This window comes from Conger conger, chromosome 6 (genome assembly GCF_963514075.1).
Source record: "Conger conger chromosome 6, fConCon1.1, whole genome shotgun sequence".
Classification (NCBI taxonomy): domain Eukaryota; kingdom Metazoa; phylum Chordata; class Actinopteri; order Anguilliformes; family Congridae; genus Conger; species Conger conger.
Window position 1 is genome coordinate 53,732,126 of NC_083765.1, and position 17,571 is coordinate 53,749,696.

The window sequence follows — 17,571 nt, forward strand, 5'->3', positions numbered from 1 at the left end:
TTCAAAAACAACAAACAAAGTTTTAACTAGTAAATTTACAGCAGAGTATTTTCTAACTAAATAATTCATTTTGGTGATCAGTGAAATTGGCAAACACATCACAAGGTTTGCCCATGGCAAGGCAGGTGTGCTCCCAAACCCCAAACAGAAGGTCAGGCCCCTGTACCGCCTGCCAGCTACATTTCGACCAGGTACCTGCACCTGCTTGTCCCGCTCTCTCAGGCCTGGGCCAGTTTCTGCAGCTCGGTCTCCACCTCTTCCACCAGTGCTGGGAAGGCTTGATCCAGGAGGCAGAGTCGGAGGAAGGGCCCCAGGTCCTGGCTCGGCAGGGCAGCGTGGCAGTACTCCAGGGGCAGGGAGGAGCCCGGCTGCCCTAGGAAAGACTATGGAGGAACCCAGTAAGAACAGGAGAGGGTCGGGTGGGATGGGGCAGGCGGCATGGGGCGGTTACGGACCTGGCAGGTATTTTACGAAGCAGGGTTACTTAGTTAGCTTTGTAGCTAGCTAGCAATTTTTTTATACTTTTGTGTATAGCAACAAATATTCTCTCTACCATGTATCTCATAGCACAGAAAAATTGCACTGCACTGAACTTAGCAACAAGTCAATGGGGTTGAGCCTGAAGGACGTGGACAGATTGTTTTCTGCCCTGTAAACAAACAAAGTAGCATTTCTAAGGAAATAAATATTACCCATTAGCTAATGCACTGCGTAACAGATTCTGTTACACACACTTGTCCAATACTGTGATCCAAGACACATTTAACTACAAGATACCTTGTTCAAGGTTGACGTTGTCTTCTGCTCTGCCCGTTTTCTATGGGTCCTCAGTTGAAGTTGGTCAGAATATATATTGACTGACTTCTTTTCTTTCATGTCATGCACACAGAGCAATAAAATCTGCAATGCTTCACAACTATCCCCCAGAGTACAATAAAATGGCTACTGTACCTGCACAAGCTCTCGTACAGATGTGTGTGTGCCTTGTGTGACTCCAGTTAAGTCATTAGATGTCTCCTCTGTGGATATCTAAATGACAGGACAAACACGGACTATGTTACTTGGGCCAGAAAACCTTTACAAATCACAAACGGTATGGGGTGCAGCCAAGCCTAGCATCCTAGACAAGCATGTTCATGGCTTCTCTGATTATACACAGGAAAACTCCAGCCAACAGCAATTTGCTATCACAAGTAGTACAAATTCCCTTGCAATTTCAGCTCATCCACAAGAACCACCTCCACAGCTGTTGCATAAGGAATGATGTGGGTGACAGTATGAGAATGGCAGGTTAGAATATGTGGCAACAACGCTGTGGAGTGGGTGCATAACTTAGCAAACCTCTGATGTAATCATCTGACGGACTCAATACTGATTGACTGATTCAGTCTTATTCCGGTTCAGATCAGTGCATTGTTAAAAGATAAATTAAATCACTTTAATTGGTTACACCACCAAGTGTCAATATTCACTGGTTTTCTTCCCACTGTAATACTACATGAAAAATATAATATAAAATATATAAGCAATATGCTACATTTGTTCAACTCCTCCTGTAAGAAAATAAGCAAAACAGTAAGTCATGATATGAAAATAGTTCATTATTATTCAAGAAACATGAATATAATACGTATAAATGGTTTTGCCAAGTATATCTGGAGGCTTTCACATACAAAAACATAATATTTTAGAAAATAACAGTAAAGAAATATCACAAATATATATTTAATATAGAATATTGGTGTATGTGTATATTAGTGTATGTGGACATGTACATGTATACATAATATAAAAAATATATAAATATATATGTATTTCTCACTTCTAACCTACATCCTAGTAGGCACATACCCAAACAAAATACAAAACCCAAGGGCAGCGATGCAATGTTTTCTAGCAAGCAAACAGCACCATCTAGTGTGGAGCTGCCTATGAAAGTGTAAAAAGATCAAAATGATGATTTTCAACACATAATAGGGAGGGGTCCATTTAGTACGGAACCTTATTTCAGAAACCCTTTTACCCCTGTTAGCCAGAACAATTACACGTTTATCTATAGCATGTCCAAATCCTGTAATTACGGTCTGCATATTCATTATGCTACGCGAACTCAGCGATATTTCGAAACTATCCATTATCTGAATATGACACATTGTACCTTGTTGGAAAGGGTAGGGAACCCCGTACAATAAGCATACCATGTTTTACATTAGTTTGGTCCTGAAACGACACTAGCAATGCATTTAAGCAATAATAAGAAGCAGTTCAAGATGGCATTTGCTTGGATATAGTCCCGGCAAAAATATTGTTTTCTTGAAAATGTCTGGCCGACATATTTTGCACTGCAGTCACACGATTGCCTGATTACATGAATAAGTAGGTTCCTAATAAAGTGCTGCTCAGTGAGTGTATATCAAGTTTGAATGTTCATGTATAATTGCTTTCATGATTTTGCAGTCAGTACATCAGCTGGTTAAAACAGCTGATTGAAATGATTATGGTTAAACTATATGACGTAGATGTAGCTCATCTGACTTAGGTTTCCTCCTCCGTTCTTAGCACAGCCTATTTACAAACAAGTATCGCATTGGATCATAGAACAATGGGCTCTTAGTATGAAAATAATGTACTGCTGGTGACTTAAATGAACCAAAGCCAATTATTGTGCTCCATGAGCTAGTACTGGTACATGAGAGACTCCTCGTTGACCCGTAGGTTAATTAAACCAAAGCAGCATTAGCGATGTGTAGCAAGCTGGTTTCCTGCTGTGTTGATATTAATAGGTTTTGTTGAAACTGGAACACCCGTTTCTACAGTTGATTGACATTTTTTTGCTAAGTATGCATTTCAAATATGCTAATTCTGCTAGATTTTTTGTATTTATATTTAAATTAAATAAGTACCCTAGTGGTTAACATGCACAACTGGGACCCGGACGGTACGTGGTTCAAGCCCCGGTGTAGCCACGATAAGATCCCTAATTGGGCCCTTGAGCAAGGCCCTCAACTCCTCATTGCTCCGGGGAGATTGGCCCCTCCTTAGTCGAATGAACTGTAAGTTGCTTCAGCTAAATATAAAATTATTATTACTATAAATGTCCCAGTGGTCTACTAAGAATGTCAGCATTGTTTCTGCGGCGTGTCTCAGAGGCCCTGTCCTACCCCGTGCTCCGGAGCGCTGGCAGGCTGGTCTGTGTGCGGTGGGGCAGCACTGCCCGCCGTGCCCACAGGGACGTACTCCTGCAGCCTGAGCGCTGCTTTCCCACACTCCTCCAGTGCCTCCTCCCGGCTGGAGCCCTCGAACTGCAGCCTGAACATGCGGCTCTCCCCCTGCACACAAACACACACACGCACGTAAGCACACACGTGCACAGACAGACACATACACGCATGTCCGCACACACATGCACACACACACACACGCACACACGTAAGCACGCACACACAGGCACATACGCGCGTGCACATAAGCACACATACACAAACGTACGCACACACACACACACACACATGCGCAAGCACACACATGCACACAGGTACACACATACACACACATAGGTACATACACACACACACACACACACACATGCAAGCACACACACAGAGGTCTGTGAATAACCCTCCTGAAGACAAGGCAAGTGTATCTATTTAGCACATTTCATATACAGATAATAAGTGCTTTAACCAAGAGAACCAAGAGAACAAGAAGGCGGGATATGCATCTCATGGGTTCCAGTAACCCAAATAACCACACATTACAACAGTGGTATGCAGTGGTATGCAACACACAACGCATCAAACTTCTCAGAGGATAGGCCACACCCAATAAGTAAAAAAGTCTAATAAATACCTAATAAAGTGCTCACTGAGTGTATATACAGCTGTGTTAATTGTACGCAAAAAAAGTAAGATGTGTAAGTCAATCTGAACAAAAGCATCTGCAAAATACCATTGTAAATGTGACATATTTTTAAAATGGGTACCAAAAAACAGCAGCTGCCATTCTTATATCAACATGTCAAAGCCATTTTACTATGAAGACCTACAGTAAAATGTATTTAGCCTTTCCTGTTGACCCTCTACACATTTTTGGTGTGCATCGCAGCAAATGAAAAACGCATCAGATCTCTGGCATTAAACTAACATTCTACAGAGCAGAAACACAAAATTTGGTAAGAAGAGTTTCACCCCTAACCTCACAGTACAATGAGGCTGAGCATGCTGACATTGAGATCCACCCAAGTACAGCCAAATTCTGGGAAAATGCTTCTGAGTCAACCACATCTGCAGAATCGCAATCTTGTATTTGCTAAGTCCAATTGGAGGCAGAGAATTTAACTGGAAATGTCTGTGGTTCTAACCGGCATTTCATAATTTGCTGACAGGCAACCAATCGGATTACAGTTAGGAACCAATCTCACAAACTGAAACTTTTCCAGATGCTCTCGGACAGGGATACTGAAACTGGTAGTACTGCAGGTGTTCATGCTTTCCCTGTAATAAGGACTTACTGAATCTCTGGCCGATTAGTATTAATCAAACAATAGCCATGTTTACACGCAGAATATTTCTTCATTCCAAATAATTTATTCCGATTGAAAATTCCAAATGAACTGTCTACATGCATGCTGAATGGTGAATGAACATGCACAGAAAGAATATGTATATATATATATAATAAAGTCTAGGGTGCCTAAGACTCCTGCTCTGTACTGTATAACATACAATGTATGAAGTTGTTTTAATACATTTTGTAAACTAGCTTGATGCAATTAAGCCGAGCAGGCTAATTTACCGTACAGTGGACTATTGAGATTAGGTCGAAATTACCATATTGCTTAACTCATATAATTAGCTAGCTTGCCAGTTAGCTTCATGAAGTTATCTACTGCACCACAAAATCATTAGCATTTTCAAAATGTAAGTTTGTTGCAATAAACACAAACTACAATCATCAGGTTTATTGATATTCAATATATCAGTTAATCACTTCCATAAGACCACGGTGCATTGATGGCTTTATATTTGCCAAATTGTCATACCTAATTATTAATGTTTTACATTTCAAAATTTGTAAATGAGATGACATTATCCTTTCCTTTGCTTACCATTATCAAGTAACTGAAAGTCTCAGTAGCCTATAAGTGTTTCAAAACATTTTCTTTAGTAATTCAGTGGAAACCTTTCACAAACATGGGAGTATGTAACTGAAAAAGTATGAGCAATAATTTAAATTAAATTTAAAATGTAGATCATAACCATTAAAAAGATAGCTGGTGAGAACATCAAATGTATTTTAAGCTTAACTTGCAGCCACATGAACAACCAGGCACTTGTCGGTTGTGGAAGGATGGATATTGAGGAAATGCATGTCACAGGAAGACTATACTTTTCCAAATATCATTCGATATTTCTGTGCTGCTTTCCATGTTTAAATTGGAGATTCAATTTCTCCGATGCCTGGACCTTTGGACCTTGTTTAGTGTCTTTACTGAACATAGACTCATATTATTATGCTTAATGAAATGTGCCTGGCCTATAAGACACAGTCGTGATACAAAGGCTTAACAGCCCTTATTTAACTTATAAATATTTCACATGTGAAACACCAAGGCTAGAATAGGGTAGAAGGGTAGCATACAGAGGAATACAGAGCTTACAGCCAGTGTTCCATGCAAAGACTGCTCAGCATTCAAGTCATGCCTCAGAGTTTCTTAATCCAGGGCCATTTAATTACCAATTAAACTCTCGTCCTGGCAAACCACTGCTGCCAAATATCCACAATGCCATGCCCATATCAATGCGTAATCTGGATAGTAAACAAAGATGGCTTCAGAACAAAGGACTCAAGCTGTTCAATCAGGTGTTGTTTCTCTTCTAAAAAAGGCTAATTATGACCAAAAAGTCAAAGACACCAATTACAAATGTTATATTGTTTCTTCTACTCAAGACTTACATCACAGCATTTGGAGAAAAATGCGCGACTCGAATAGTGCTGGAAATGTTGTGATTTCCATTTAAGACGGCCAATAGCAGTGCAGGCCCACAGCATAAAAACAGCTTACTGATCCTGCAATATATTCATGAGCGCACATATACATACACTCATCCCTAGCAATGATGAATAATTTAGGTAACAACAATAATAATAATAATAATAATAATAATAATAATAATAATAATAATAAGCAGTTTGGATCACAATGAAACAGGGTGGTTGTATTTTTGTATCACCTGGCTCATTACACTGACCTACTGGAACACATGGCCAAAACAGGTGGCCCAATCCAATCGCTCTTTTTTTTTTTTTTTCTTGCTCCTGACCCGGAATTCAATCAAGCTCCGCCATCTTTAAGGCCATTCCGACCCTTCTAGGAGCTATAAGTAAAAGTTACGACTCCCAATCTTTCAAGAGATCAGCGTGTCCCTTGCGGAAGTATTTTTTTTCGGAAATCCAGACGTCTGAATCAGGGATTGGCTACTCCAGTCCTGGCGGGTCACTGCCACCAGTTACCCTGGTTCAATCAGCTAATTAGTCATATGAACCCTGACCGATTCACTCGTAAATTAGACTGCAATAAAATGCTACAAGACAAGAGCATTTATCAGAATACAATAGGATAGATCATTACATTTATATAGCGCTTTTCTAGATACTCAAAGCGCTTACTCGCCTCAACCACCACCAATGTGTAGCACCCACCTGGGTGATGCACGGCAGCCATTTTGCGCAGAACACTCACCAGGTGGAGAGGGAGAGAACAATGTTTTTGCCAATTATCAGCTGCTGTATATCACGGAATGTGGCTATAAATGACAGATCATGTACATGATTGGGCCAATTAAATCATTCAGAGTAGAAGTTGGTCTGAAAGCCACCTTGCCCATCCTGGTCTAACCTGATCGACCTGTGGGTCCACCTCTTCCTACCTGCCATGTCTGATGGCATGTCTGCCATAACTGAAGTGGCTTCGAACTGATGTTTGCAGGAATAAGGACAATCCATTTGCCTAATTCACATTTTCTAGATTTCCCCACCTTCATTTCTTTTTCTTGCTATTTGTCCTAGCCTATTATATAGTGATTTTAATTTTTATTTTATTGTTATTTATCTAATGGTATAATCGAGATCTGAGGCTGGAATAAAAACTAGCATACACATGGCCCTCAATGGCACTGAATTTTGAGACCACTGGTCTAACCACTGGGAAATGCTAAGATGACCCAACCAAATGGTAGAGAAATGGCTTTATTTTTGAGAATTCTAAGAGCAACTGCAGATACTCTATATGATTTTGCATTCCTTAGGAAATGTTGATCGTATTCTGGGGCAAATATTCAGATGTTCTATACCTTCAGCCCACAACAGAAAAGATTGAATATGTACTGTATTGTTGTAGGAAAGTCATACAGGGTTTTGAGTGAACTGTGCATACATGTATTGTATGGTTGTAGGAAAGTCATACAAGGGTTCTGTGTGAACTGGTTGCTCTGTTTTACTGGCACAGATGATATACATTAACTTTCCAGTTGTGCCACTTATTACATACATTTCTGTACAGAAAATGTTAATTTGTGTACGGCTGTTAAATATTTTTTTCTCAACAAACGACAGGTGACTAAATACTAATAGCAACAGAATGTCAACAGAATGTAACTGCTCAAAATTAACCACCAATGTTTTATTAATTAATTCTGAATAAACACATTGTATTCTGCCCCTCTCCTGCAATGACACCCACATTGAAAATGCATTTATTTATCATGCTTTTCAAACAAAATTCCCACTAGCCCCTGGGTAACCACTCGCACTCACCTTGGCCATCATGCGGAAGAGGAGGATGTCAGATTTCCGCTGCACCTTAAGGAAGCTCGGAGCACCGATCAGGGAGAATCCCTCCTGGATTAAAATTGGAAACACAATTACAGGCAGTTGCACAGTGCATTTAGGGCTTTTGCAACTAATGAGAGTAGGGTTGCCAGTTCGATCCCACCCTGGGTGTCGAAGTGTCCCTGAGCAAGACACCTAACCCCCTGATGAGCTGGTTGGTGCATGGCAGCCAATCACTGTTGGTGTGTGTGTGCGGATGGGTGAATGAGAAGCACCAATTGTACAGCTCTTGGGATAGGCACTATATAAATACAGACCGTTTATATTTCTGTATTCAACTGAAAAACCAGCAACAAATACAAGGTCAAGCCCCATACTCTCCCTTCTGCAATAAAAGCTAATGAGCGCTCCCTGGTTTACAGTAGTAACATGAGTCTACCAGCAGAGGTCTCTGCTGCACAGGGGATTCGTCTTGGTCCCCCCACAGACCTGTGAATCGGAGGCAGGATTGCTATGCTGCTCAGCTTGCCGACTACTGCATGTGGGTCCTGCTGTTTGAAAGCCATAGGCTGATTTCCACTCAAAACTATGAATAAAATAATGACAGAGCAGAATTTCTGCAGGATACATGACTAGTTCACAATGAATAGTTGACAATACAGTACATGTCTGGCTGTTATGAATGCTCCACTAATGCATAGAATAGTTTTTTTTTGCTTATTTATAAAAGCATTTAACTAACTTTTGAACGGTTCTGAGAAAGGGACTATTAAAGGTACAATAGATAAGATGTTTGTGTTAACACACCGTAAATCCCTTCCGATCGTTTAAAAAGGCTCACTGACATGTTTGACTCACCCCATGTTTATAGTCCTTACATTCGGGTTTCAAAATATACAGTTGACGGCCCGACACTCTGTACCAAAACACTATATAACTGAACAATAATTGAATGCGCATTCACAGAGCAGGGGGTGGGATAAACAGTGTTGTGGTTTGAAGGTGTTTGTTGCTGCTATTCCTCTCTTGACCATTAGAAGGCAGAAATTACCTATTGTACCTTTAAGTAGGATTGCATAAGGCTGCCTATTTCTATCCCTATTCCATGTTTTGTTATGCCCATTTTCTTTCCCTATTTTAATCACATATACGGCTCACGGCCTGTGGCTGCTCCTGCTCCTCCAGTACGCATAATGGCAGTCGACAAATGAATGCAGATTATCACATTATACATGCACCCAATTTGAAGGAAACATTCCTAATTGTGACTCTCATTTCATTAATATTAATTCTCCAAAGAATATTCCCAATGTGGATATTCTGCTCCCATCACACTCTATGACCCAGCAGGGACATTTGGCCTTATTTATCAAATGCAGGTTTGAGCATAAAATACTTCCTATGTTTTGGTATGTAAGTTTGTTCGTAGGATGCAAGCAGATTGCTCTAAACGATTCGTATTATGTGTACCAATTTTAAAAAATACGACGAGTCGTTGCAGACGTTGATTAGCCTCGTTTGAAGCATTGCACATCAAAACACAAATCTCTACTGGGTTAAACAAGTACTCTAACCAGACAAAGTTTGCTTAGTCATTGCCAACAAAAATACTTCAGCCCGGTAGGGTGAGGGCATTCTTAATCAGTTACCACATTTTCATGATCTCCTAAAATCCGGAAATTAATTTATGTCCCCTGTAGGGGACATGATTTATCTGGTATTAGTCTGAACCATATACAGTGGGCTGCAGAAATATTGGCTGCATGATAAAAATGAAGAAAAAACAACACTGATAATATCTAGTATATCCATCCATCCATCCATTGTCTGAACCCGCTTATCCTGATCAGGGTCGCAGGGGGGCTGGAGCCTATCCCAGTATACATTGGGCGAAAGGCAGGAATACACCCTGGACAGGTCGCCAGTCCATCGCAGGGCACACGCACCATTCACTCACACACTCATGCCTACGGGCAATTTAGACTCTCCAATCAGCCTAACCTGCATGTCTTTGGACTGTGGGAGGAAACCGGAGTACCCGGAGGAAACCCACGCAGACACGGGGAGAACATGCAAACTCCACACAGAGAAGGCCTGGCCGACGGGGGATTCGAACCCAGGACCTCCTTGCTGTGAGGCGGCAGTGCTACCCACTGCACCATCCATGCCGCCCTATCTAGTATATGTTACCTTCAAATATAGAGGACAACTATATACTTATTTCAATAATTTCCTCTCATGTTTCAATGTTTTTTATAAAGTCATTTTTTCTGGGGTCAATATTATTGCCACCCCTAACCATATTAACAATATTACAAATAAAATCAAACAAAGTGAAATTGTCAATAGAACTTTGCTTAATTTAGTTAATCTCAGTCTCAAGGAACTATATTCTGTCCTTCCATCACTTTCTCCACTCGAGTAGGAAAATGAGGTAACAAGCATGTAAAATCTGTGTGTCATCCATCACCATGGGAAAAGCCAAATATTCAGAAGAGACTGTCACAAGTCCGGTAATGGGTACTAAAAACGATAAAAGGTTAAACATACCACTCAACACTGTAAAGGCAATAATAAAAACACGTCAAACATATGCAATGGTTGCTAACTTGCAAGGAAGAGGACACAAGTGCATGTTATCCCCACGGATGGTATGGGAGGCCGTAAAGAACCCAAGGATCACAGTTTAAACGTCTCAAAGAACCATAAAATGGCACCTCAATACCAACAAACTCTTTGGAAATGTGGCACAAACAAACAGCACGTACTGAGCACAATAAACCAAGCATCTGGAGTTTGCCAGACGTCACTGGAAAATGGAATACTGGAAGAGGGTGCTATGGTCTCTGAGCGGATGAGATTTTTTTATAGCAAAAACACCACATCAGCAATTGCGTGCCATTTTCTAAATTAGGCTTTTTTTTTACTGGGACACGAGTTTGATTTAATATGTGCAAGCAGAAGCCTGTATAATCCCACCTCCACTCTTCTCCCTCACCCGGTACAAGGACGACCATATGATGCTTTATAGCAGGGATATTCAACTAGCAAACTGGAGGCAAAGCACAGGCCACCATAGACTAACTCATAGCCCTTTACCATTGAGAAACTAAACTAAACTGAACAAAATAATAAGTTATACCCATCATAAATGTGACTATATTCCGGTCAGCCTCTGGATGGTAACAGTAAATATAACTGCACCTTTTGCGTTTGTTCATGTTATTCCTTTCGCATTGGCTCCTCAATGTTTTTCTGGATCAGGTTTTCTTCATTGTTGTTAGTTATTTCAAATTAGTTAATGTTTTCTGAATTATAATTTACCACATATCAAGAAAGTAAAAAGTAGCATGACTTCACTGTAAAAGTGACAAATAGTAGCCCAACATATTTTAACACTGTTCATCTTACAGTATGTGCGTTCTACTTGACAGTATGTTGCTATAAATCGGGAATGGAAAATGTTTGGCTCTCTTGCATGGGACTCTGTAATGATAAAATTGATTGATATCCATTTCTGCCTGGTTCACATGAGCTATTGCAGTGTAGCATAATTTTAAAAAAGTATTAATTAAAGTAAATTCCTAGAAGCTCTTTTCTTTCCACATAAGCTTCCGAAAAGCATGCAGTAGCTCAAGATTAAGGACACTATCAGTGGACACTAACCTGTCTTCCCAAAGGACTTTATGCTCAGACCTACTGTAAATAAATATGTAGACTTTGTTGGCATCCCCGGCTAGCTTGGCAGCTTGTCAGTGTTTGTGGTGGAGATGCCGCATGTTTACTATAGCAGTCGTCTCTCTGGCTGGCTCTCAGAAAAGACACAACGTTGGCGCTGAAGGTGACTCTTCTGTTCTCAGCTGCCTCACCCAGCTGACACAAAATGTTCTCACAATGTTACTGAAATGTTATGTCGATGTTATAACATTTCCACGACATGGCAGCAACATTGTGAGAACATTTAGTGTTAGCTTGGAAAGTACCTCTTCATGGGGGCCAGAGTATCTTAAAATGGTGCATGCGAGCCAAATATTTTCCATGTTGTATTTATTAAACAATGTAAAAACAAGACGTATTGTGGTTAACCTAACTAAAGTAAATGACTCTTAAAATATGTGCAGCTATTGGTTATTATTCCAACACCGGTAGAGGTATGCTGCTGACACTGTGCAGATGTGAATCGTGAAAGAGTCACAATTTTTGATGGATCTGAACGGTACTTTTTCCAATGACCATACAAGACCGTGTGTGGTCCGTTAGCTGGAGAACAGAGCAGAGGGCATTACATATTCTGTATAAAACAGTTTGGGATTGCTGTTTTTACTGGATTTAAAATGACTGCCAATATGACAGGCAGTGGAAATTGTATCACAGCTAAGGAGGCGTTGTTCAGCCCGACGCGCGGCAGAGGTGACCACAAAGGTTACCAAATATGAAGATATGAAGCGTTTTTTTATTAACAATGTCATTACAACAATAATTTACAAGAAAATGATTCCCTGTTGCTCCAATACTCAGGCTACCCTGTCTGGCACCAACAATCATTCCACAGTCGAAATCACAGAGATCAATTTTCTTGCCAATTTTGATGGTTGATGTGAACATTAACTGAAACTCCTGACCCATATGTGCATGATTTTATGCACCGCACTGCTGCCAAACAATTGACTGATTATAATTGCATGGATAAGCATCCTAATAAAGTTCTCAGTGAGTTTATATACACCTAACCTTCTATGTAACTGCTCACATATTCAGAAAGCAGCAATATGTTCCAAATATATGTTGCATATAATTGCTTATATTGTGAAGTGTTGCAATATACAGATATTATATTGATTTCAATATAATTTGAAATGTGTTCTATTACTGAATAGAGTCCTATATAAACAACATCTGTAACTGGTTGACTGATGGCACTGATTGAAAATGTAAGAAGCTGCCTCTATATTAAGCAAACACCAAAGCTATATCTCAAAACATAGATAGATGCTCTCAAACATAAATGCAAACCTCTCAATTTAAAATAAATTAAGTTGGTAGCTTCACAGGAATACAGATTATTTTGCATTTCATAAGATCCCAAATGCTCCGCCTCATATACTCCCTTTCAGCACTCCCTTGAACAAGTCTTGGCCAAAATTCTGCTGTTTTATGAATAATCAAATAAACAGTAAGCTCCATAAAGTTTTGGACAAAGACATCTTTTTTTCATTATTTGGATCCACAATTTTAGGTTTGTAATCAAACAGTTCACAGGTGGTTAAAATGCATATTCTGACCTTTTATTCATGCATATTTATACTTTGGTTTAACCACGTAAACAATACAGCACTTTTTATACCGTACTGTTGTTGAAATTATATATTCATGTGATTATTTCATTATTAATTCCTTATCATATTATTAATTGCTTATCCTTTACTAATTGCTTATACTATTATTGGTTGCTTATGCTGGAGTGATCCAGAGCATGCACACTTATTAAAGTATCATAACTTGCTTTGTGCTAATGAATATTATTTTCTGTAACTGTGTGAGTTGAGATGTCTCTCCCTTTCTGTACTGTGGGCCTCCAAGGCTACGGCAAAACTGTGTGTTATCTCGTCTTGGTGCCTGAGAGCCTACGGTTGCAAAAACATAAGTCCTCGCCATGGAGGCTTCCGTGGAGATTGTCCTCCCCCTAGACACCGGGAGTTAAAACAAGATAAGATACATTTCTCATGCGTAGGGAATGCGCAGGTGCGCAGGCCCCTGCGTATCCATTGCGAGAACGTTTTTGAGGACACATAAGCAGTACCTTGAAGGGGGGAGATATGAATAAACTAACTGTTGTAAGGAGAAGAGTGGTGGATTGTTTTTGAATATTGATAATTGGGAATGTTTAATCATTTTTGGGCGTACATTTGTTGCGCTCCACGCATACATATATCCAGACAAAGGAGTGAAACCTCTGTCCTTGTTTTTGCATGTAACTTGGACCCTATGCATAGTAAAGATTGAATTATTTTTACTGTCTTTGTCTCTGAGTGATTTCTTACAGGAATAAACTAAAATTCCCACAACAGTACCCCCACTTCAGGTCACCATAATGTTTGGGACAAAGGGTTTCACAGACATTTCTGATTAGTTTCAATTAAATTGCTTCTTTATTGAACATATAGGCTAAGAGAGCTTTTAGTATCTAGTCTTGATTCCAGGCTTCTGGTTGCCTTTGGAGACAGCTATCAGCTTTTCTGGACACCAATGAAAGTCAAGGAAGACGTTATGAGACTGAGAAATAAGATTAAAACAATGAGACACTGGATAACCCTTAGTCTTACCAAAATTCCAACTGTTTGGAAGAAGATTAAGAAGCACAGGTGAGCTCAGTCGCAAAGGGCCTGGTAGGCTAAGAAAGACCTGTACAGTTGGTGACTGAAAAATATTACCATAATGAAGAAAAAGTCACAAACACTCGTCTGACTCGTCACAAGGAGGCTTGTGTGGGTGTGTTAGTGAGTACTATTTAAAGCCTAATGGCTAAGTCCAGCCAACTATTGGTTAAAAGTTGCCTAATGCATTTAAATTGTTCAACTCTTTCGCCACTTTGACTTAAACTGCCCTACGTGATTTACGAAATTCGAAAGCAGCAATAATTTGCTCATATATTTAAAGTGCATAAATATCTTCTATACTTTAATATATTATAAACAATATAATGTATTTCAATAGATTGTCAGTGCATAAGGCCGTATAGCTACAACAAGCCGATATTGAGGTGGAAGGTGGGTAGAACGTGTGTTTTGTGGAGTAAATGGTTCCCTTACCAAAAGTTCCTGGCCCTGGGAAACAAGGAGGTGTCCTGACTGTACAATGGTTAACACCAGCAGCCCTGCAGTGTCACTGGGCTCAAAGACCTAAACAAAAAAACATTTTTTACCAAAGTGATGAATCGGATAAGTTAGCTAACTTGGCTATAAGTATGTTTTGGCACGGAATGTACAGGCAGAACTCACTGGCCCTTCGATGATTAGCTAACGTTAGCTACTTGCAATTACACCAAGCTATATAATTACATACCGTAGTTATGCAATATGCAAAGTTATACCTGCATTACCAACCCTGTGTGTACATTTTTAACGAATGGCATGCCTATATTCATCATTCATAAACTTTCATCATTATCAGCTTGTCATTTAACTGCTGGCTAGCTAGGCCACCAACTTCGAAAATTAACGGCAATTAGCTAGCTTTGCATATTCTTTAACATGCTTGAAAATGAGACACCTTCCAAGATGTCCTATCGTATTTCGTAGTTGGGGAGAAAAAACGTCCATATCGTTTCAGTCGCCACCACGATTTGTTGATGTTGGAAATCTCATCGTTTTGTTTCCCATTTGAATCAATTTTCGCCGCCATTTTTCACACATTTCACACTTGCATAGCACAGGTATCCCAGAATGCAACGAGACGTCGAAACCGGCATGTAACATACCGACTGTGGCGAAAAATGAGTAGGACTATTAGTAGTACAATTATAATCATAATGATAATAAGGGGTCTAGCACCTTCCCAGAGCCCAAAGTGCTTAATGAAGTTAAGGCCAAAGGTAAACATATATCCAGAAGGCAAACAGATACAACGTATTGTAATACAGGACAATGCTCTGTATGGTCTGCCGAATAAGGTATAAACAGAAACTTGCAAAACAATGTAATAGTGGAGCTGAGACCTGACTGAGATTGAAGAGTTGGGTCTTGACTTGGGTTTTAAAACTGTCAACATTCTCTGTTGACATCTCTTCCCCGATGTGCATTGTAAGAGCCGTGAGGAGCAGCCACAGAGAAAGCTTTGTCACCAAATTTACAGAGACGGGTCTTGGGAAGGTTGAGTAGCGTGCCAGTGTTAGAGGAGCGGAGGGTGCGAGCGGGAGTGGAACTTGCTCAGGGATGCTCGGGGACCGTGTCGTTGAGAGCTTTGTATGTTTGCAAAACTAGTAGTATCTTTGGTGTTAGTATTCGGTTTCGGACACAGCCAGAGTATCCGAATGGGCTGGATGAGGAACAAATTAGCAACAAAAAATCACATGTAATTCTACATATGATTGCTTCGTAGTTCATAGTTATATCCCCTTTAATTGCGCTAAATTGCGCACATGGGTAGCTAGATGCCATAAAAATGGTGCTTTTGGAAGACGTTTTTGACAGTTTGGGCCGATGCATTCCACGTACCTGATACGTGATTAGGGCTCACTGTTTGCACAAACAATTGACTGCCGTGCAGAATCATAGCTGAGGTATATTCGAAAACTAGAAGAAATAAAATAAAATCAAAAGCATATGGGGGCAACTGTCAGAGACTTTGTGTCAGGCAGTGCCTACCGGTGATCTTATCGCTGAGTAGTTTGTGTAACGCGTAGCTGCATGAAACAGGTTAATAGCATTAATCGTGGTAACACATATCCAACATATATCTTATGAAGAAGGTATGATACCTAAACATTAGCCTGACTTGATTAACTGAAAACTGAGTTTTTTTTATGAAAAACGTTGAGTGTTTTTCATATATATATATATATGAAAATCGCATTAATTCATACATGATATGTCGAATCAAATTAGATTAATGTGGTAGCCTAGTCTACTTGTTAGGCTATCAGACCACTGTCGACCCATTATTGATGAAACCATCTTCATTATCACATGTTTAAATGCTGGATGTAGGCCTAGGGCAACTAGAATTGGATTCCATACTTCAATATGTTCAAGGGTGTTTGACAGGTCGGTTTTCGAGAAAAGAGTCAAAGTCCAGGGCTGGTGAATAATACGTTTTTATTGCAATAATATTCTGGTCCAGAAGAGCAATGCACAAGACAAAACTTAATGCCATGCTAAATATCCCTTAGTTATTCCAATATTTATGCCTTTCTCGCTTAGATCATAAATCCATATTTAACAAAAGCAGAAGTTCAGACCGAGGACTATCTCTACTTTTGAGATGTCTGCCTTGGCAACAGCCTCCACCACTTCCCTCTCCTCCCGACTGCTTTCTCTCAGCATTTCAAAAGAGGTCGTTCAACATACAAGGTCAACATGATATCCTGTTCATGCAAAGTCTGATTACATCATTATTGTGAAACAACATTCATCAGTCTTAAATGAAAAGTAATAAATTAAAATTAAAGAAACACTTAAATGACACAGATTTCTATTTTTGTTATTCAAACGAGATATGTTGATTTGCTCAAAGGGTACATATGTTTTAACTAAATAAATAAATAAACAGAACAACCGATAGTAACCATTATAATTTAGGCTGCTTAGCATAAGTAAATAGGCTACATAACTCAATAACATAAAGTGAAGTGCCCTATGTGGAAGAGCTGAATGAGAATGCAACGCTTCTTGTGGCAAATGTGTTTGAGGATCTCATTTTAGATGTAGCATGTATGGGTAGCAATGCAATGAAAAACGGTCAGGGTCAGCCTTGATGCACTCTATGAGTCAGTTAACGGTAATAGCAAGTAATAGCCTAATGTCCTGTTGTGCGCAATGAAAAATCCGCGCGGTTGCACTGACTTCAACTTGCAATCGGGGGACTTTATTATTGCTGATTACTACTGCTTGCTTACGTGGTCCTGTGTATTTGTTTCAGCGCAGACACTGGATAATATGATTTATTCAGCAACATAAAGAAAGGATGGGACTGCCCTTTGAGCGTTAGCCCTTTAAAAGCCCAGACTGGAGTTTTAGGTGGGCT

General features: G+C 39.8%; 1 protein-coding gene across 1 annotated transcript; it reads right to left on the reverse strand.

Annotated features, from left to right (window-relative positions):
* Positions 1–218: 218 nt before the first annotated feature.
* Positions 219–16,871, reverse strand: rec114 (REC114 meiotic recombination protein). Its single transcript, XM_061246973.1, has 6 exons — positions 16,803–16,871; positions 14,640–14,729; positions 7,816–7,899; positions 3,162–3,329; positions 952–1,029; positions 219–383 (listed from the first exon to the last, which is right to left on the reverse strand). Exons 1-6 carry the CDS (start codon positions 16,869–16,871, stop codon positions 219–221), a joined length of 654 nt encoding a protein of 217 aa, XP_061102957.1.
* Positions 16,872–17,571: the final 700 nt, after the last annotated feature.